The sequence below is a fragment of the Ostrinia furnacalis genome, unplaced genomic scaffold (genome assembly GCF_004193835.3).
Source record: "Ostrinia furnacalis isolate ACB-3 unplaced genomic scaffold, ASM419383v2 OfSCF3905, whole genome shotgun sequence".
Classification (NCBI taxonomy): Eukaryota; Metazoa; Arthropoda; class Insecta; order Lepidoptera; family Crambidae; genus Ostrinia; species Ostrinia furnacalis.
The window spans coordinates 620235-641720 of NW_021134144.1; the positions used below are offsets into that span (position 1 = coordinate 620235).

The 21486-nt window shown below is 38.4% G+C and overlaps 2 protein-coding genes across 2 annotated transcripts; one reads left to right on the top strand and one right to left on the bottom strand.

Annotated features, from left to right (window-relative positions):
- Positions 1 to 1619: 1619 nt before the first annotated feature.
- Positions 1620 to 4796, top strand: LOC114358371 (uncharacterized; the record flags this gene model as incomplete). Its single annotated transcript, XM_028312316.1, has 4 exons — positions 1620 to 2128; positions 3109 to 3254; positions 3858 to 4001; positions 4708 to 4796. Coding segments are annotated over 4 exons (888 nt in total), but the record flags the coding sequence as incomplete, so codon positions are not given.
- A 5263-nt stretch (positions 4797 to 10059) lies between these two features.
- On the bottom strand, positions 10060 to 16107 carry PBAN (pheromone biosynthesis activating neuropeptide). Its single transcript, XM_028312332.1, has 6 exons — positions 15837 to 16107; positions 14686 to 14780; positions 13698 to 13798; positions 12788 to 12941; positions 11990 to 12108; positions 10060 to 11455 (listed from the first exon to the last, which is right to left on the bottom strand). The coding sequence occupies exons 1-6, from the start codon at positions 15912 to 15914 to the stop codon at positions 11400 to 11402; spliced, it is 603 nt and encodes a 200-aa protein (XP_028168133.1). The 5' UTR covers positions 15915 to 16107; the 3' UTR covers positions 10060 to 11399.
- Between the last annotated feature and the right edge of the window lie 5379 nt (positions 16108 to 21486).

The window sequence follows — 21486 nt, forward strand, 5'->3', positions numbered from 1 at the left end:
ATTTATTCGATGCAAGTACAAAGGTGTGCGATTAAGTGCGATAGAGAGAGAGAGTCTCATTCTAGCGAGGTGCGCAGCTTGCTCCATCGGGTTGTAAGTAGTTTGACAGGCTTCCAATTTGCAAGAGAAATCGGCCGATTCCAAATCGGTGTAATGTGCATTTCCATACTTGTTCATATTGTAACAGCCCGATTAAATAATCGGTCGACAAAGTTTGTAGTCTGTAAGAAGTTTAAGAATTCAATAAACTCATTTATTGCCAGCAATTTGGCTTTTTATTTGCATGTGGCAATTTATCTTTTTAAACATAATCCTACCATTGCTTTCGGGACAATAATGGGCCAGAGCTGCAAAGAAGCAGCGCAAGAAACTCGGAGCTCGGAGCCTCATCACACAAAATATGGTTTAAAATTTCGTAGTTTCTTCAAGGAGTTACAATTTGTGAAGAGTGTCTTCTATTTTATGGTTATTTTTATTCATTTTAGTACAGACAGGCTGATAAGTAGAAAAGTACTAACACCCGTATTCACAAACATTACTATGAGGTCTCACAGTGCGCGTGGACGCGCAGGGTCACACACGAACCAATCACAGTTATGTGAATCAGCAACGCATTGCGAAGTCAATGCACAGCGTTGAATAGAGCTCTGTGATTGGTTCGTGTGTGTCACTCCGCCACTCAAGTATTGTCGATGAATAGGTTTTTGGGACCCTATGCGTCCACGCGCACTGTGAGACCTCATAGTAATGTTTGTGAAAACGGGTGTTAGTATAGCAGCTGTGTGGTAGAGGTTTTGATATCGAAAAGGTTGGTTGAAAAATGGTTGAATGAATTTAATCAAGCTATCTGAAACGTTTTGTACACTATACGTATTAGGCAATAAGTTTTTGTACGTAAAATAAGTTTTGAAAATGAAATATTTCTGTATTATGATTTATATTTTTGTTCTCGGTAAGTACCTATTAAGATTAATTTGAGTAGTTAACTAGCTTAATTTACCCTCTTGAATATCGGTATCTCTTTCAAAAACTACACTCGACATCAAATAAATCGCACCTTCCGCGACAAGCATTTTCAAACGTATGCATCCCCACTTCCCACCAATATTGGCACCATTTAAAAGCCTAGTTCTAACCTTCATTTCATTAAAGGAAAGGTTTTTACCCCAAAAATGTGTTTAGAAGGATCCAGAGTCACTTCTTCAAAAAATAGGTAGTTACGCTAGAGCCATCTTTTATGGCTATAAAACTGTTAAGTTGGGATTAATCGCTATCCATCTGTTAAAGAGGACACGTGAGATCATTATTTGGTTTTATCCGTAAAAATGTCTAATTGATCCCATAGGTGGGCCCAAAGTGAGGTATTTTTTCAAGTCATATTTATGGTATATGTTAATAAGTTATTAAGAAATCAAATGTGTTTTTATTTAAGGATATTTATTGGGCTTTCAAATAACACCAATATTGTTGGGGCACCATGATTGTGTCAGAAGAAAATCGTTAAAGTTCGCGTCGCGGAAGGTGCGGTTTATTTGATGTTGAGTATAGGTATCCTATATTTTTCTCTAAGTCTCAAACTATCACTATACCAAATTATCATCAAATATCAAGTAATTTGATTTGATTTCACAGCACCAGCTGACCAAAAAAAGACCACCGAAGTGACCCTAAGCGTGCACGACAGGGTGAACGTACTAAAACGTCAAATCGCCGAGCAAATTCTAGAAAAACAGCGAAAATCCAAGCTCCAATTTTTGAGGCAAGAACCTATCAACTCCAAATCAGATGAATACACTTACGTAGACATAGAAAAGCTTCCAATCACACCTATAAATGATAATGATATACGCAAAAAGAAAGACAGGTTTAAGCTGAGAGAAATTGTGACTACGCGCAAACCTCAATCTGTAGAGACGCCTAAAATATTTAGATCTATTACTAATACGGTTAAAATTAAACAGCACGTAGTCAAACCGATCGACAGTTTCTACAGAAGGATCCTGGGAGATATGAATTCACCCATAGAATGGCTTCACTGTCAAGATTTGATCACTCCATTCATAACGGGGTACAAAACTGACTTGACGTTCACTAAGCGGTTGACTACCGAAGACCATTCGGTTACAAGGTGAGTTAGAACATTATCATCATTATTTAGGTACGGGAATACTCCTACCTCTTGTTCCCATCGCTGCAACTCCTGTGTAGCCAGGATCTACACTACAGCTTGACCGTTCATATAGGGATGTTAAGGATATGTAGTTTCGGTTATGGATACGGTTACGGATATTGGAATAATATTATACCGGTTACGGTTACGGATATTTTTTTATTTCGGATATCCGAAAGTTTCGGTTACGGTTACGTATTACGGATATTTCTGTGCTAAGTATAGAATGCAATAGTGTAGATTCCAATAATTGTCCAACACAGTTCATGCCTTACGAATAGAATGGGCACAGAAGAGATTTCTTTGGCATCTGTCACCTTCTTTTGGTCTCACAAAAAGCTTTTATCTTTATATGGGAAAAAACTCATGTACCTACTAGGTATGTACTTCAAAATGAAATCATTAAATCAGCATAGGGACTTGCTTGACTCTGCCTACATCCGAAACTATCCGAAACCTTTGAATCGGTTATGGTTACGGTTAGAGATATTTTTTTTATTTCGGATATCCGAAAGTTTCGGTTACTGTTACGGATATCCATAACATACCTGGTTCATTGGTCATCTAACATGACCCTCTCTAATTTACCGGAGGCAAATGGAGGATTTGACCTACTCCCCACGCTGGCCAGATGGGTTCGGGAGGCAAGGAGCAAAAAAGAAGAAGACGGAACGTCTTCATTTTTGGGGTTCCATATTACAGAGGGATCATTATACATTTTGAAATTAAAGTTTTATTTATTATCGTCTTTTGAAGACATAATAATATTATTATGCCTTCAAAAGTACCTACTGTAATATGAGGAAATTATAAATATTATTTATAATTTCCTCATATTACAGTACTTTCAAGGACAACCTTATTTTTAACTTTTATGTTTCTTGAGTCGGGAGTACTTAGCTATTAAAATACTTAAGTTTATTTCTTATTTATCATAGATTACTGCAGTTATTAAGCATGAACACCACAGGGCACACTAAAGAAGAGATCTACTCGATTCTGTATCAAATAAGCAACATTCAAATAAGGCTATTCCAGTGGGATGTGGGCTCTATTGCTGCATTATTATCAGTCATTGTCAAAGGTAAGCTAAAGTACCTAAACCGGTCGAGTTAACTTCGCACCAGAGGGCCCCGATCACGCTAAAAATGTTCAACTGCAACGCGACTGGACTACGAACGACAATCAGCTTTTAGGCAAATCCGTATCGCGGTATCGTTTTGACAGCAAGTTCAAACGAAGGTAAAACGTAACGCCGCCTTTTTATTAACAAGATGACACAGTAAGTAACAAAATGATTTCATCATTTCATATTAATCACATTTACCAAATCATGAGGTTTGTTCGTTTCAGCCAAATGACGTCCACTGCTGGACAAAGGCCTGGTAATTATTCATAATTACCTCATGTTTGGTAAACTCAAAGGTGACTGACTGACTGACTGACATAGTGATCTATCAACGCACAGCCCAAACCACTGGACGGATCGAGCTGAAATTTGGCATGCAGGTAGATGTTATGACGCTAAGAAAGTATTTTACGAAACTCCACCCCTAAGGGGGTAAAACGAGATCCACGCATACGAAGTCGCGGGCGGCCGCTAATAGTCTTTACAAATAAAGAAATTTTGATTTTGCTTTGACGCTGATCAATTTGCTGTTTATAAAATGACACTGTCTTCTTATAGATAAACCTCACACTTTCAAGAACATCATCCACGGAGTGCGCGCCCTTTTAGCCAGTTGGCACCTGGACATAGGCAACACGACGAACTTGCTCAAACAAGCGAAGATATTCCGGCCGCCTTGCATCAAGGTTTCCGAGTATGGAGGTACGTTGATCATCATCAGGTCATTTAGTTGCCATTGCAGGAGGACGACCTTCTAATTTACTAAAGCCTGGTCCGTGAGCACGTAGAATTTTGTCCGGTGACCCCGAGCTTGCTGCTGTCGCGCTCGCACACTCACTGCGGGCGCCCGTCGCACAGTCGCGACAGCAATATAATTGCACGCGAGCGATAGGGATGGGTAGCTTGGGGTCATTGGACAGGATTCTACGTGCTCACGGACCAGGCTTTAGAGGGAAATTTGATGGCACGCATCAAGGTATCCGAAGAATGAGGTTGGTTTTTCTTCATCATCAGGTCGTTTAGTCTCCACTGCAGGAGCGTAGTGCGTAGTGGAGCGTAGCTTCAAAGTCAGAGGCAAAAATGGCATCTTCGAGGGTCTCATCTTCGTGGGTCTCGTCGCTAAAAAATCGAACTGCCTAAGGCGGGAATCGAAATCACGACCTTTCACTTGCCGGGCGACTGCTCTTCCATCTGAGCTACTTAGACACTGGCTCTACCCGTCGAAATTTTCGTAATACGCTGTTGCGGTTGCGTTCGATTTTTTCAAGTTATTTATTAATAACTTAGTTTTAGAAGCGACTTTAATCGCTAAGAAATTTTTAACAATAGAAAAACTGTCTAAAGTTTTCAAGTGTCTACCCTTCAGGGCACTAAATAGTGCTTATTTATCCTTCTCAATTGATTACAGGGTCAACCAAAACCTCAAGAGCGATCCGGTATGCGAAGCTTACCACTCCAAGAACCACGTGCTCCGAAACAAGCGACAAAAATTGTTGAAAACAAGAACATTTCATGCTTTTTGATGATATCTTTTTAGCTAATAAAGAAATTACTCTAATAGAAAGAGTTTATTTCGAACAGACAGATTTTTTCCGTTACTTCTCAGCACCAGCCATATTATGTTGTCCCGAACTGGTGGGAAGGCAGGCTAACTGCGAGTCGAGTTAACTGCGCACCAGGGATGTTATGGATATCCGTAACCGTAACCGAAACTTTCGGATATTCGAAATAAAAATATATCCGAAACCGTAACCGATTCAAAAGTTTCGGATAGTTTCGGACTTACTTGACTTATGGTCCTATGTCCCCTAGATGGGGCAGAGGGCGTCCACAACAGTCCTCCATCTCGTTCGGTCTTGAGCTTCTCGCTTGATCCCGCTCCAGGTCTTGCCGATCTTCTTCGCCTCGTCCGCTACAGTGCGCCGCCAAGTTTGCCTGGGTCGACCACGTTTGCGTTTTCGGATGAAGGCAGTTTAAATTGTTTTTTGTATAGCATTATACTATGTAAAGGATTTAACAGCTTGATTTACCTTCATAATGCCATCTAGTATCAATTTTTATTACTTTTTATTCGATGTAAAGTGTGCGGCCATGATTGAACCGTGTCGGACAACTACTTATTGCAAATTGCATTCTAAAGCTACAGATATCCGTAACCGTAACACGAAACTTTCGGATATCCCAAATAAAAAAATATCCGTAACCGTAACCGAAACCGGTATAATATTATTCCTATATCCGTAACCGTATCCATAACCGAAACTACATAATTATCCATAACATCCCTACTTCTCAGCACCAGCCATATTATGTTGTCCCGAACTGGTGGTAAGGCAAGCTAACTGCGAGTCGAGTTAACTGCGCACTTGTCAGCCGTGACGTCACGTCACCGCTCTGATACGGACGGGACGAGCGGGGAGGAGAGTGGGTGAGTGCGAAGGAGAGTCGCATTCCAGCGAGTTGCGCAGCTAGCTCGGTCTTGTTGTGATTCAGTATGCGAATAGTGATCCCTTGTCCCTCCCATCAATAGCGCCCTGACGATTTGCGAAATTGGGTATACAGGGTGGAAACGATAAGTGATCTCACTCGATTATTTCTAAACTATACAAGATATCGAAAAACTGGTTACTGATCCTGAAAGTGCTTCATGAGCTCTATCAAACGGTATTAATAATGGGTCACAGAATTAACTGGATCTATCCGAAAATTCAATGTTTCCAGCTTCCATACATTTGGTAAAGTCACATTATTTTAAAAACTACACATGATATCGTAAAACTGATTACTGATTCTAAAAGTGCTTTGCAAGTTCTATCCAATGGTATCAATAATAGGTTACATAATAAACTGGATCTATCCAAAAATTCAATGTTTCCTTCTTCTATACATTTAGTACCACCACAGTCATGACACTCATCTCTTGACAATATTATAGCAAGTAAAGCCTAAACCAATGTTTTCCATGAATAATTTTAAATAAGAATACAATTTACGAGATTATGTTAAGAGTTTATTATTAAATTAAAAAAAATACTCTTCTAATATTGTTGTGTCTGGCATAGGTACATTTAGTATGGAAGCTGGAAACATTGAATTTTCGGATAGTTCCAGTTTATTCTATAACCTATTATTGATACCGTTTGAAAGAGCTCGTGAAGCACTTTCAGGATCAGTAACCAGTTTTTTGGTATCTTGTATAGTTTAGAAATAATCGAGTGAGATCACTTATCGTTTCCACCCTGTATGTTGTCCTGAACTGGTGGTAAGGCAAGCTAACTGCGAGTCGAGTTAACTGCGCACTTGTCAGCCGTGACGTCACGTCACCGCTCTGATACGGACGGGACGAGCGGGGAGGAGAGTGGGTGAGTGCGAAGGAGAGTCGCATTCCAGCGAGTTGCGCAGCTAGCTTGGTCGGGTTGTGATTCAGTATGCGAATAGTGATCCCTTGTCCCTCCCATCAATAGCGCCCTGACGATTTGCGAAATTGGGTATACAGGGTGGAAACGATAAGTGATCTCACTCGATTATTTCTAAACTATACAAGACATCAATAAACTAGTTACTGATCCTGAAAGTGCTTCATGAGCTCTATCAAACGGTATTAATAATGGGTCACAGAATTAACTGGATCTATCCGAAAATTCAATGTTTCCAGCTTCCATACATTTGGTAAAGTCACATTATTTTAAAAACTACACATGATATCGTAAAACTGATTACTGATTCTAAAAGTGCTTTGCAAGTTCTATCCAATGGTATCAATAATAGGTTACATAATAAACTGGATCTATCCAAAAATTCAATGTTTCCTTCTTCCATACATTTAGTACCACCACAGTCATGACACTCATCTCTTGACAATATTATAGCAAGTAAAGCCTAAACCAATGTTTTCCATGAATAATTTTAAATAAGAATACAATTTACGAGATTATTTTAAGAGTTTATTATTAAATAAATAAAAATAATCTTCTAATATTGTTGTGTCTGGCATAGGTACATTTAGTATGGAAGCTGGAAACATTGAATTTTCAAATAGATCCAGTTTATTCTGTAACCTATTATTGGTACCGTTTGAAAGAGCTCATAAAGCACTTTCAGGATCAGTAATCAGTTTTTCGATATCTTGTATAGTTTAGAAATAATCGAGTGAGATCACTTAACGTTTCCACCCTGTATAGATCTAGTGCTTAACTCAGTCTCTCACAGTTCTCTTTTGTTTGTGTTTTTTTTTTTGGTGTGTTGTCTCATTTGTGCTAATAGTTGTAGGCTAGTATTTTATTTTATTTTTCTTTATTAGGAAAACTTTTATTTGTAGGTGTATTAATACACATTTTATGCCTTTATTAGGCCACGGAACCGCATAGGCCTCTCGTGAAATATGTCAACGTGACCATAATCACTGTCATACTTTTTGCAGGCTCTAATGACAAAACAGTTATTTGTATAATTAGTCCTACATAGAGGCGTCATAAAAGTTTTTCCGTGTCTTGCGTTAGGTCTAGAACACCTGAAAGACAACTTACTCAATAAATAGGGCGAGTCAACAATACTATTTATGATTCCTGCCGCTCTCTCCAAAAAATGGTTTCCGCAGAATAACAGCGCCATGTTCTGGGTTTTATTACCACAGAGCATGGACCCATGCTGAGCGGTGGCCAATTTTGGTTCAAACTACTTGTACATTCTTACTTTTAATCTGTGTTGTTGATGTTAAGTTGGAACCAAAATATATGATTTTCTTTCTTTCTGAGGTATGGGAGCGCAGCACGGGAGGGTGTTTGAGACGTCAAAACGTCAGCGAGACTTGTGAAAAATGTGTGTAGATTTGTATGATCTGTCACGTCATAATACGTCAATATCACCTATCTTGACGCTAACATACCTCAGGCACTGACTGCGTTAAGAGCTCACTTAATAATAATTAGAATTTGTATGTCTTAACTCAATTTAATTTTACCGTTAATGTTCGACGGTAGTGGTAACCCTCTCACAGGCTGCAAATTCTCAGGCTCCCTATCTTTTTCCGGGAGTGGTTCATCAAAATCGTACTTCTCAGCTACAATTGGTACCTTCGCAAAATAATTCGGGCTGCTCATTTTGTAGAAATCTCTTTTCGGTATCATTGTACCTTTATTCTTCTTCGTACTACTTTTTAGAGGTGCTGTATCCTTGTAATCTTCTGTAGCATTCGTTTGTTTATAATCGTACCACAAATCTTCGGTCTTTGCTTTCATTTCTTCTGTCTTCTCATATTCGTATTCTACAGGCCTTTCTGTAGCTTGGGTAGTGTGTTTAGACAGTTGTTTGTAAGTAGTTGGGAAGTCAGCCAGTTTCTCGACATCGCTTTCAAAGATATCTTCTTCTTTTTGGGGGATGACGTAATCTTCGTAGCTGTCATTTCTTTTCATTTCAATTTTGGCGAAAGTCATCCCATCATCACCTTCCTCTCTTTCTTTCTTCGGTTGTCTAACAGATTTCGTGGTTTTTCTTCTCTCGTTGACGAAACGACTGGCTTTCGGCAACTCTTCACTATAATACTGTTCTGTGTCTTTTTTCGTTACTTTTATTATCTTCTGTACCTCCAAATCCTTTTGTATTCTTTCCTTGACCTTTTGTACCAGCTCCTCAAAGTTAATCTTTGCGTATTTCACGTTTTTTGTCTCTTTCTCGACGCTTTTGTCTCGGGGTACCCTTTTAGCTTCATGCTCTTCGCTTTTGCTCTCTGACGTCTCATGGAACGACGATTCCTGGCGATATTTGACACCTGATTGTGAGGCCAAGTCTGCCAGCTGGTTGGCTAGCGTATCAGGCACGAATTTCTTCGCTATTGACTTGAAATCGTCCAAGTTGGCTGCCAGAAGAACATAGCAATGCGTCTGGATGATCACTATTGATGATATGTCTGTAAAAAATAAAAAAGCTACAAAATTGGTTTGTCTTCATCGGCATTTTGTCTCGATAGATCCCAAATGTCTTTTGGTGCGTCTTCGGTCGTAACTTTCACATCTTTAGGAATTTTTGATAGCCTAGGCTGTGATGGCACTCACTTAGCAAGGGCAAGGGACCCCTTTGCTATTTGGGTGCCTAGTGACAATTTTTCTCGCTTTGTCCTCCAGCTAGTATCCAAAAATAAAAAAAGATTATCTTTTCTCACACGAGAGAGTTTAAAATTCTACTCAGCCAGAACCACGGGGCTAACTTAGTTTTAATTTTAAAAAAGGACTTAAGTAAATATGCACATTTACTCACAAGCTTGTGTCCCAAGAAAATATGAATTCATATTCGTTTTATTTATTTATAAAAATCTTGCAGCAGCCTATAAAATGTCGCTACATTTTAGATAAGGTGAAGTAGTGTTTTTTATTGTTTAAATTGTGAATTGAAATGAAAATGTAAGTTTTTATTTCTTTGTATGTTATTTATCTTTAAGAAACTGGTTAGGTGCTCGCAAAAGTTTAATGCATTTAGGTAATTAATACACTAAAGGTACCCTACTCACCTTACGGGGAGTAAGTGGGGCGTACGAAATACACAATGTGTATTACACATACTTGATGTGGATTAAATTGAAAGTTCTTGCAAAAATGAATTATGTCCGACAGGGTTATTTTTAATATTGGTAATAAAGAAATTGGCTAAATAACTCCAAAATAGGTAGGTACATATATTGTCGAGGCTCCACTAACAACAGCTTTAAACTAATTTACGTAGTTTACACAGGTAAATAAATACAAGTAATTTTTGGCAATTGTTTTTTATTAAATTCTCATAAATATCGCTTACAATCTAGTTTAATGTATACGTATTTTATAACAATAATATCGTCCAAAACATTAATGTGTTACAATCTAAGAATGAGGTATGAAGCGGCCATTTTTTTTACATTTTACGTCATAAATTGTAAAATAATGCAATTTTTTTGACCGCTTAACTTTAGAAAGACGCCGTTATAAGTTAATTTAGTTTTTACTTTAGTCCTTTTTAGTCTACGAAGAACAAAGAGTCTAGGGTACTTTTGTTGGTATTGCAACCTCATAAAACAAAAATAGGGCATGATATAAAAAAACATTAATTTTCCAATTATTAAGGATCCTAAGTCTGAGACATTAAAAAAACGTCTGGTATTGCAACCTCATTGAAAAAAGATAGGGCATGAAAGAAAACCGACTCGATGGACGGATCTGCTATTAAGTACCTATCTACTTTGAAAAACGGTCATTTCAAAAAGCTCTTAGAGCGTGAGACGAGTCAATAAGAAGTAGAAAGAATCCAAGAGATCAATTTTAATAGACTGCTTGAAGAAGAAAAAGAGCCAGGGGCAAGTATTCTGAAATGACACTAACATAGAATCTTTGCTCAAGAACAAATGACAGCCTTTGGTTTTTAACTTTTTGCCTTTTCAAACAATCAAATTAAATCTTTGCTTGAGTTTGAATCGAGACTTTAGCATGACTAGTCCATTTAAAAACAAATCTACAAGCTCTAAGTGTTCGCAAAAAGATAAAACAGCTTAGGAGTCCCCAGCCTATAAAGACTCCTATTTTCAGACAATAATAGAATGGACTAGAAACAAACTGCAAACTGCAGAATCTATACAGTTTGTGACGATCACGTGCCTTTGGCAGTCAAACCACTTCATCAGCTTGATTTCACTTCATCCCATTCATTGCCCAAGGTTGGGCTAAACTCTGCAGCATTCTTTCTCCTTACCTCATCCAGACTTTAGACTTCAGCGCTCTTTCGGTCTTAGCGTTGATAAATCCTTAGTAACTTGCCTAGATAGAGTGCTTTTTTAGATGCATTTATTTACCGATTACTAATGTAAGTAGCTATAAACCTCACTGATTGAAACTCAATCATGTATCCTATGATTGGTTAATATTATAGTATTTTTGAACCAAAAGCGTGCTTCAACTTTTTCTTGAGCATGAGTGTCATTTCAAAATCCGTGCTTAAAAGTCTTTGGTCCATTCTTCATATACAAAATGGCATCGTTATTTAAAAACTACCCTTTCATAAACAATATCGTATTAAAATTACAGAGGTATCGTCAAACATCAGTTAAAACGGTAAAGATTTATAGTAAAGGTCATCGCGTTATGTTTTCGTCAAGTTAGCGCTTCGTGCTAGCCGTATCTTCTCTGGGTAAATGTCTGGAACAAAAAGATACTTTTAAAGGACTATAAAGGTACATTCACATTAGGCGCGGGGCGTTCCCGGGGCGTACGATTTTTTTATGAACGTTCTTAGTTCGAAAAGGAATTTGTCTTATTTATGGCAACTGGTGGTCTGTATTAAAATGGTAGGTAGTTCTTTATTTTTGTGTAGAATTATAAATTAATTATTTAGTTATCTGCACAGAACATTAGAAGAAGAAATTGCGGTAAACTTTACAACTACATGACTTAGAAAAAAGATTTGATTTATGGACAATTTATATAATTGTATAAATTTCGTAGCACACTTATCAACCCGGAAAGAGATCGTAGAGGAGGCGGTTAGTATTCTTTGTATGAAACTCCAGACTACCAACGCACACTACGTAACGTAAACGCCTCGCCTCGCGGTTGACAGTGCGCGAAAGGCGATGAAAACTCGTGAGGCGATACGGTGTGACCTTTGTTAGACTATGACCTTTATTAGGATTCTACAGACAAATTACTTATTACAAATAAATTGTTACATACCATACGAAGCTTCTAGTTCCCTCCCCAGTCTAGGAGAGAAGTTGAGGGTTCTGCCGAGTCGCGGTGAGAAGTAGTTGTGCCGGGAAATGATCTCTTCCATGTCTGGTTTGAAACTATACCTGAAAATGTTGAAATTTTTAGTTTCATTCATCATTCGATGATCACCATCATCGTCATCATGTCAATTTACTGTCCATCACAGGAGCACGACCTCCTTTATAATATACAAAAAGTCAAAATATGAAGCATTTGGTCACCTTATCATGCACAGGAAAAGTTGGAGTGGTTTTTTTTCTGCTTTACCTGACCACACGTTGTCAATGTTGTCATTCAATCAGTCTAATGTATATTGATGTGAATTTAAAACCTTCGTCATAATGATAATTATTATTTCAGCCACAGGACGTCCACTATTGAACATAGGCCTCCTCCTATAGGCTTCCTCATTTTTTTTATTTGGCTCGCAAAACTGGATACAATCCATAAATTCAAGTTGTATGAAAACATGGTAACTAACTTAGCCTAGATTGATCCTACTAGATGCAAGCACAGCATGTACATTGCAGACAGCACGTACCTACACTACTTAAACTTCTACAACGCCACTACTAATATGACTTGAAAAAAAAACTCATCGCCCGGTTGGTAGCGACCTGCGTCTAGCGCCTTCCTGCTACCTTTATGAAGACGTTGGTCCACCTTGTCTTCGGTCCATCGAGCAGATTAGCTAACACTACGTACCAACAGAGTACCTATAATGTAAATAATCATTAATGGATTGAATTTAAGAATACTCACACTTCGTCATGGGAATCCGATGGCGTGACAGGCACTTTCTCAGGCAACCTTCTGCCCAGTCGCGGCGTGAATTCTACGTTCTCGAAAGTGCGTTTTTCAGGGTAGACGTCGATGCTGCGACCGAGTTTCGGAGTGAAGACTACCTTTTTTGTCACTGTTGGATAAAAAATGGCTTGAGCAAGTAGATAATACGGCATGGGGCCTACAAAACACCATGACTTAATACTGAGTGGGGCATTGCAATGGGCATCGCAAATGCGACAGGATGACACTATCTCAGTCAACTATTTCTTTTTTTGTGTTTTCTCCTGCTGCTGTTCAAAATCAAATCAAATCAAAAAATTATTCAGTAGGTACTTAGCCCTTTCCAGGGCACTTGTACACGTTCCAAATATAGCTTGCCCTACCACCACTTCGGGGCAACATTATGGGCTGGTGCTGAGAAGAAGTAATAATAATAATAAATAATAATAATAAATTTTATTTCCAGAAAAATGCACTTTAGTTACATAGGCTTACAAAGTAGTTATACTAATAGGAATTCAGGTGACTTACTGGTAGTCCCCAAACTAGGTAGTCCTGTCTTTTGGGGACTTGAGTTNGTATGTGTGTGTGTGTGTGTGTGTGTGTGTGTGTGTGAGTGTGTGTGTGTGAGTGTGTGTGTGTAAGTGTGCGTGCGCGCGCTCGTTTGTGTGTGTATGAGTTAGTATACTGACGATAACAATGATTCAGCATCGATGTAGCTAATTGAGAGTAGCCATTTTGTAACTATTCCCTTAATTCTCCCTAAGTGGCGCAAGAAACTCAGTCACTTTTGTCTGACTCTTTTTATTGTGTTTAATGTAGCTATTTGTGTGTGATAATAGCCTGAATAAAATAATAATTAGAAAATTAAGAACTGGTGACTTACCACGGGTCTCCGGATCGTCGGCCTGGTTTTCGTAGAAGGGGAGCTGATCGTAGTAGAATTTCAAGGCGTCGGCAGCTTCAAGAAGCCTCAAAAAAGTTTGCCTGCAAATTAAAATCCATTTAAATATCTGAAATAAATTATGGAGACAAATATTTCTATCCTCTTAAAAAGGAAGAAGAATAATGTGTAATTATTATGAGAATAAACGCCCCACAAACTCCCCACAACTTTTTGAGAAAATAAACTTCTAATGCTGGGTTGCAACCATCTTACTTTAACTTTGACAAACGTCAAAATCTGTCAAACTCCATACAAAAAGCACCGGTTATCGTTATAGTTACCATCAAAGTTAGGTGCTGCAACTCAGCCTAAGTAAAGTTATAAAGTACTACGAGAAGATAATAAAGGACCAAGCACACTTATCAACCCGGAAACGGATAGTAGTAACCGTATCAACTCGAGGCGGTTAGTACTTATTCTTTGTTTGAAACTCCGTACTGCAACGCACACTTATCCGCACCGTAACGTAAACGCCTCGTGGCGAAAGGCGATACGATGTTGATCCCTTTCCGGGTTGAGATAGGTAGATAATTTACACCCGTATTCACAAACATTACTATGAGGTCTCACAGGAATCAAAGAAAGAAATATTTATTACGATGAACATCACTGATTTAAGGACAAAGAAGGTATACGGAAAAAAAAGACAGAAATAGCACATAAATATTACAAGGAAATAAAAAGTGAACTGAGCAGTGCTATTCTGTCGCAACAGCGATACCCATCGCAATGGGACTCCACTCAGCATATGCCGTGGCCCACGGTGGGGAAGGCCACGACGCTGGTTTTCAGTGTGCCCCATGCCGAGTGGACGAATCACAGAGCTCTATTCAACGCTGTGTGTTTGATTTTCTGCTTCACTTAAGCAAGCATCGTTTGTGAATACGGGCGTCAATGTTTTTTCCCAAAAGGGAACCACAGTGCGTACTTGTTGTCGTCATTTGATATCCTCAAGGAGCGCTTGCCGAGTCGCGGGCCAAACCAGAGGGTGCCGCGGTCGCTGGCGCCTCGGTCCACGTCATCCTGCCAGAATACATTAATATTAATACCCGGCGAACTTCGTACCGCCTATGTTCATCAGAAATAATGTAGGATTCTAATGGTGAAAGAATTCAAATCGGTCCAGTAGTTTCGGGGCTTATTCAAAACAAAAAAAAAATCTTTACTCTTTATAAAATAAGTGCGAATCGGGTTTGATTCCCAGTGAGAGCAAGATTTTCTTCATTTTGATTGATGTTAGGGCTTGCTAAGTCCTGGCTAGCTACCGCCATCTTACCTAAGTCTGTCACCTTAACAACAATGTTTAACAGCATTGTTGTGTTTCGGCTGTTGGTGAACGACCGCTGGAAGTTGGAACTCCATAATAAACTATACACTTACACTCTTTTAGCAACGCATTGATTTTATAAAATAAGTGTATTTAGTTTCAACGCTTGTTGGACAAGAAAAGAAACCCATCTCTACACAATGCTCATAAAATAAAAACTACTTACTCGATCAAATTATTTTTTTATGGGACCAAATGACAACTATTACGCATCGATAAAAAAAAAGAATTTCTTAAATCGGATCAGAAATCTCGGCGTAATCAATGTAGGTAAAAAAATGTATAAAAATCAACCGAATTGAGAACCTTCTGTTTTTGATGAAGTTGATTAAAAATTGGCGCCCAACGTGGGGCCGTTTAATATTTTAATATTAAATATGAGTGAATTCACATTTTACTAGAGGCAAATAGCGGATAAGGGAGTTGTCTTCCAGTGGAAACTAATGATGATGATGACCTGATGATGATAATGACTATTAATATTTAAAAAAAATAAAAATAATAATTGAATTTATTCACATTTTCTTAGAGACAAATGGGGGAGAGAGTTGTTCTGCAGACTAAATGACCTGAGGTGGAATAGTGTAAAGCAATCGTTATCATTTGACAGTTCATAACGTACGATTATTCTGTCAAACGCTTTGTTTATCTGACTTTATCGTACGTTATGAACTGTAAAATGATTACGATTGCTTTACACAATTCCACCTCTGATGATGATGGTGATGATGATGATTAATATTTCAAATTACCTTCAAGTCGTCCACGGCCGTTGCAAGCGCACAAAACAGAGAAAGAACGAAAAATAACAATTTAAAATTGAAAATCATGTTTGTGACTTCAAATGTTCCTTTCCATGGGTTGAGTCTATGGCGAAAGCTTCTGTACTGGCATGGGGTTGAAAGGGTGGCTTTATATAAGGACACAAATTGAAATAGTATGGTAATGATTGGGGGAGAACGGGGCGAAGCGACTTGGTGGAGAAAACTATTTTTTTCTCTCTGTTTTTGGCGTGTAGAAAATAACATTACTTTTTTAATATTAGGATTTACATAGTTAGGTGTGTTAAACCAATTTTCTTGGATTAAATAATAAAAACACATTAATAAGTTTATAGACAAAACCAACTAAATTAGTTAGCGTATACCTTTTTCTTCTGTTTATGAACAAATTCATGAAAAAATCAATCGATTCACCACACACGTGGTACAAGATTACAAGTAAAATTGCATCCCACTTAACATCAGGTGCTATTGTGGTCAAATAACTGCCTTGTTTTGCATAAAAAAAAACAACAGCTTTTTTCTCATTTATTGGCCATTTTTGACCCATAGTTGCTATTTTACTTAGTACTCCAAAAATTTGATTGAATTATTATTATTATATCCTTGAACACTTTAATAAAGTTTCTACCTGCTTAATATGCTACTTTGTATTGTAGGTATTAAAACTACTTACAAGTAGTGATTTTTTATTGATTTTTATCACGCTGTAAAAAAACCCGTTTCGCCCCAACCTCCTCCGCCTTAGAAAAGATTAGCAGAAAATTGAAACAAATGTACGGAGCAGTTGGAATTAGCCCCAAGATTGTATTTGTCAGTGTGATTCTCTTAATACAATTGTAGGGTACAGCCATAGGTTCCCAAAGTTAGCCCCGGTTTCCACCTAAGCGGAGCGGAGCGGAGAAGAGAGATATAAATATAAAAATGAATCGCAAAATGTGTTGGTAAGCGCATAACTCAACAACGCCTGGACCAATTTTACCAATTCTTTTTTTTAAATTTCGTTGAAGTCCAAGGATGGTTTTTACGGCGAGAAAAGTTCGAATAATTTACGGGAAAACCCTAAAAAAACCTCGAAACTTCACTCCTAAGGAGGTAAAACGGGGTCCAAGCGCACGAAGTCGCGGGCGGCCGCTAGTTTTTCTATAAAATTTGACAGAGGCGGAGTGGAGAGAGATGTGGAAATAATGAAGATTTATTCAAAACACTTTTCCGCTCTGCTCCGTCTTAGCAGGCCTGTTCATCTCCGCGAGTTTGCATCGAAAACAAAACACGCACGACTACCCCTCCTGAGATACTTATTCGACAGGACAATCACAAGCGAGTATTCTTCATCCATTTGCATTGTAAAGACAATAAACTATAAAAACGGTGGTGTAATTAATACTGTGCAGTATTTTTTAACTGCCTGAATAATAATAGAAACACAAAATATAATTCATGCTTATTCATGTACTTCCTCCGCCATTTTCCGCAGTTTGGCACAGCACGTCACACATCATTTTACCGAAGTCAGCCCTATAGCTTCGGCGCAGGACCGATCACTGACGTTACCTATGTCAACAAAATGGTGCTCGAATTTTGAGACAAGCTAAATTACACCATATTGTTAACGACATTGAGCATACATTTTATTAAATACCTTCGCGAAGAAAATCTTCTGTACGTATACGTAGTACTTATTATTATTCTGTGGTCTTAGTGGAAACCGGGCTTTATTCTTCTTCTTTTTCCGCCACTTCTTCTCAGTACCAGCCGATATGTTGTCCCGAAGTGATGGTAGAGCAAGCTATATTTTACAGAGAATAAATTATTTTTACTGCCCCCCTGAAAAGCCAAGCCAGCGCCCCCTTTGTAGGCCCTGAAAAGAGCCTAAAGCCCGGTCTGTGAGCACGTAGAACTTTGTCCAATGACCCCAAGCTACCCATCCTTATCGCTCGCGCGTAATTATATTGCTGTCGCGACTGTGCGACGGGCGCCCGCAGTGAATGTGCGAGCGTGACAGTAACATAATTACGCGCGAGCGATAAGGATGGGTAGCTTGGGGTCATTGGACAAAATTCTACGTGCTCGCAGACCAGACTTATAGTAATGTACAACAGCGCTGTCGAGTTAACTACGCACCTGGCGGGCGTGACGTCATACATGTGCGAGGGAGAGTCGCATTCCAAGAGGATATTTTTACGGCTTACTCCATTAAAGTTTGGGAAACTCTGGGATAGATTTAAATACGTAGGAGGGAATAATATAATTGGTATGTAAATGCCGTCGACTGTTGAACAGAAATTAATAATAATTTGTCTGACAACTGACCTTAGATGACGATGCAAAAAAATAATGAAAAGTGTGAAGCTCATTTGTTAGGATTCTTTCAGAGTAATTCAGAGTAACTCATTATAGAAATAGCTCTGCGCGTGACTTTGTATGCGTGACAATAGTTGATCAAGACTTACGCCCGTATTCACAAACATTACTATGAGGTCTCACAGTTCGCGTGGACGCACAGGGTCACACACGTGTTGTTTCAAAAGCGCGAAATATTTAACCTTCCCTACCTACGTATCGTAAAAATTCTGAAAATAATACATTTTCTTAAAAAAAAATCCGTACGAATTTAAGTACCTATAGGGTAAAGTAGTTCTCAAATTAGACAAAGGTTGTTCCATTATAAGATGTGGTCAATGTTCACTCGCCGTAATAAGGAAGGTGGCGCATTATCTGTTTAGTTACAAGTGGCTGATTGGTGACTATTGTGTTACAAGGACGGCGTCATGCACTAGCGAGTCCATTTTTAAACCTCATCTCACTCTCTATACAGGGTGGAAACGTTAAGTGATCTCACTCGATTATTTCTAAACTATACAAGATATCGAAAAACTGATTACTGATTCTGAAAGTGCTTCACAAGCTCTTTCAAACGGTACCAATAATAGGTTACATAATAAACTGGATCTATTCGAAAATTAAATGTTTTCAGCCTCCATACTAAATGTATGCCAGTCAAACAAAATTAGAAGTATTAATTTTTTTCATTAAACATTAATCACTTAAAATGAACTCGTAAATTGCATTCTTATTTACAATTATTCATGGAAAACATTGGTTTTAGGCTTTACTTGCTATAATATTATCAAGACATGAGTGCCATGACTGTGGCTGTACTAAATGTATGGAAGCTGGAAACATTGAATTTTAGGATGGATCCAGTTAATTTTGTAACCTATTATTGGTATCGTTGGATAGAGCTCGTAAAGCACTTTCAGGATCAATAACCACTTTTTGAATATCTTGTATAGTTTTTAATATTATGTGGTTTTACTAAATGTATGGAAGCTGAAAACAATTAATTTTCGGATAGATCCAGTTAATTCTGTAACCTATTATTGGTACCGTTGGATAGAGCTCGTGAAGCACTTTCAGTATCAGTAACCAGTTTTTCGATATCTTGTATAGTTTAGAAATAATCGAATGAGATCACTTATCGTTTCCACCCTGTATACTTTAATATTATAAAGCTGAAGAGTTTGTTTGTTTACTTGAACGCGCTAATCTCCGGAACTACTGGTCCGATTTGAAAAATTCTATCAGTGTTAGATAGCCCATTCGAGGTATACCATCACACAGAGTAATAGGTGCAAAGCAAAAATGAAAAATGTTGCGAAAACGGGTTTTCACGCGTACGAAGTCGCGGGCACAGCTAGTTTCATCATCAATATGAATTAGACCAGCCCTACCTCCAAAGACAAAGTTTTATGAAGGTTTTCGTTTCGTTTCATCCAAATGACGTCCACTGCTGGACAAAGGCCGCCCGCAAGGATTTCCTCGACCGGTCCTGCTTTGTCCGCCTCCTTGTATGCTTCCCGCTACGTTCACCAGATCGTCGGTCCATCTAGTGAGGGACCTGCCCACCCGTGACCGTGGTCGCCACTCGAAAACTTTTCTGTCCCAGTTTGTTTCACTATGCTCCTAATATGGATATTTTACAAGTTAAGTCAAGGTTTTTTTCGTAATAGCTAGCATTTTTTTACTATCCCCAATGAAAAAGCTTGACCTGCTTCTTACCTGATGGAAAGTGATGATCAGGCCGAAGGTGGAAGCGAGCTTCACCTGGAATTCTCAACTACAGAAGCTTAATATACCTCCAACTGCCGGAACACAACAATGTTGTTAACATTGCTGTGATGGCGACAGACAGAGGTGGTAGCTAGCCAGACGAACTTTTTAAAGTTGTTGTAAACGTTTGTTTCTTTGTGGCTAAATACAAAATACGTGGTAACTACCTACTACTACTAATGTAGGTTAATATGATTGTAGTTTAGAAAACTGTATAAATATGACTATTTAAAGTACCTACCTGTATTTTATTATTGTGGTAGAACAAGGCAGTAAAACGTTACCACAAACTCGAATTGCAATTTACGTAACTTTTGATGCCACCACATCAGGTTATCATTTTTTGTTGGAAAATGGCACGTAATATTAAGCCGATTAGAACCACATTGTCAAGCTTGATATGCTATCGTCAGTGCTTGTAGGAGTAGGAGGTAGAGTCACTAACGCCCGTATTCACAAACGATGCTTGCTTAAGTGAAGCAGCAATTCGAACGCCCAGCGTTGAATAGAGCTCTGTGATTGGTTCGTGTGTCACCCTGTGCGTGGAGCGCGTCTCGTCTCACAAGACCTCACAGTAATTTTTGTGAATACGGGCGTAAGTATTTTACAGAAATTCTATCATTAAGTTAGTTTATTATGAATAATTTATAAACTTTTACAACTTATTTTTTCCCTATTATGGAACCCTAATAGAAAACTAAGCGCCCACTGTCTTTTTCGCGCCAATTCTTCCAATTATAGAAAACTGGCCAAATGTAATTTCAGGGTCCACCTACAGTTCTTATTTACCGTTTCATTAAATAAAATGAATTAGTTTTCGAAATTTGTAGGCTTTAAATGATGTAATGGGAGATTCGGCCAACCATGATATCTGGGCAAATTAATTTGTCCTTGACTAAATTGGTTTTTTCCCTAAACTTTAAAGGCACTTCAATTTTAACCAAAATAGAAAAGACACGGTGACATTTTATGACTGACTAGCGGCCGCTCGCGACTTCGTACGCGTGGATCCCGTTTTACCCCCTTAGGGGTGGAGTTTCGTAAAATCCTTTCTTAGCCTATGTCATAACATCTACCTGCATGCCAAATTTTAGCCCGATTCGTCCAGTGGTTTGGGCTGTGCGTTGATATGATAGATCACTATGTCAGTCAGTCAGTCAGTCACTTTTGAGTTATAATATATTTAGATTTACATTATGTAGTTATGAACTCTCGGCTTGATTTTTCGGCTGCAGCATAGCAGCCGTGGTCACAAATTCATAAATGTCAGTATAAGACCCGTATCTTTTCTATTTTGCTTGAGATGGAACGCGAAAGTTTAAAATCTTTACAATTTTATTCTTGTAAACTATGACTATTTATTAATTTAGAACTTATTTGAGCAAAGGGTACAAATAGAGATGGGTTTCCACCCGGGTAAAAACCCACATGAGGGTAAAAACCCAATAAAAACCCGTTTCATTCCACCCGTGAGTGTTTACACCGGGTGAAAACAAATAATTATTTC

Coding starts and splice junctions, on each gene's coding strand:
- PBAN (XM_028312332.1), bottom strand. CDS start 15,914: ATGATTTTCAATTTTAAATTGTTATTTTTCGTTCTTTCTCTGTTTTGT. Junction 14,781..15,836: donor CGGCCGTGGACGACTTGAAG/GTAATTTGAAAT, acceptor GTATTCTGGCAG/GATGACGTGGACCGAGGCGC. Junction 12,109..12,787: donor TCGGATTCCCATGACGAAGT/GTGAGTATTCTT, acceptor CAACATTTTCAG/GTATAGTTTCAAACCAGACA.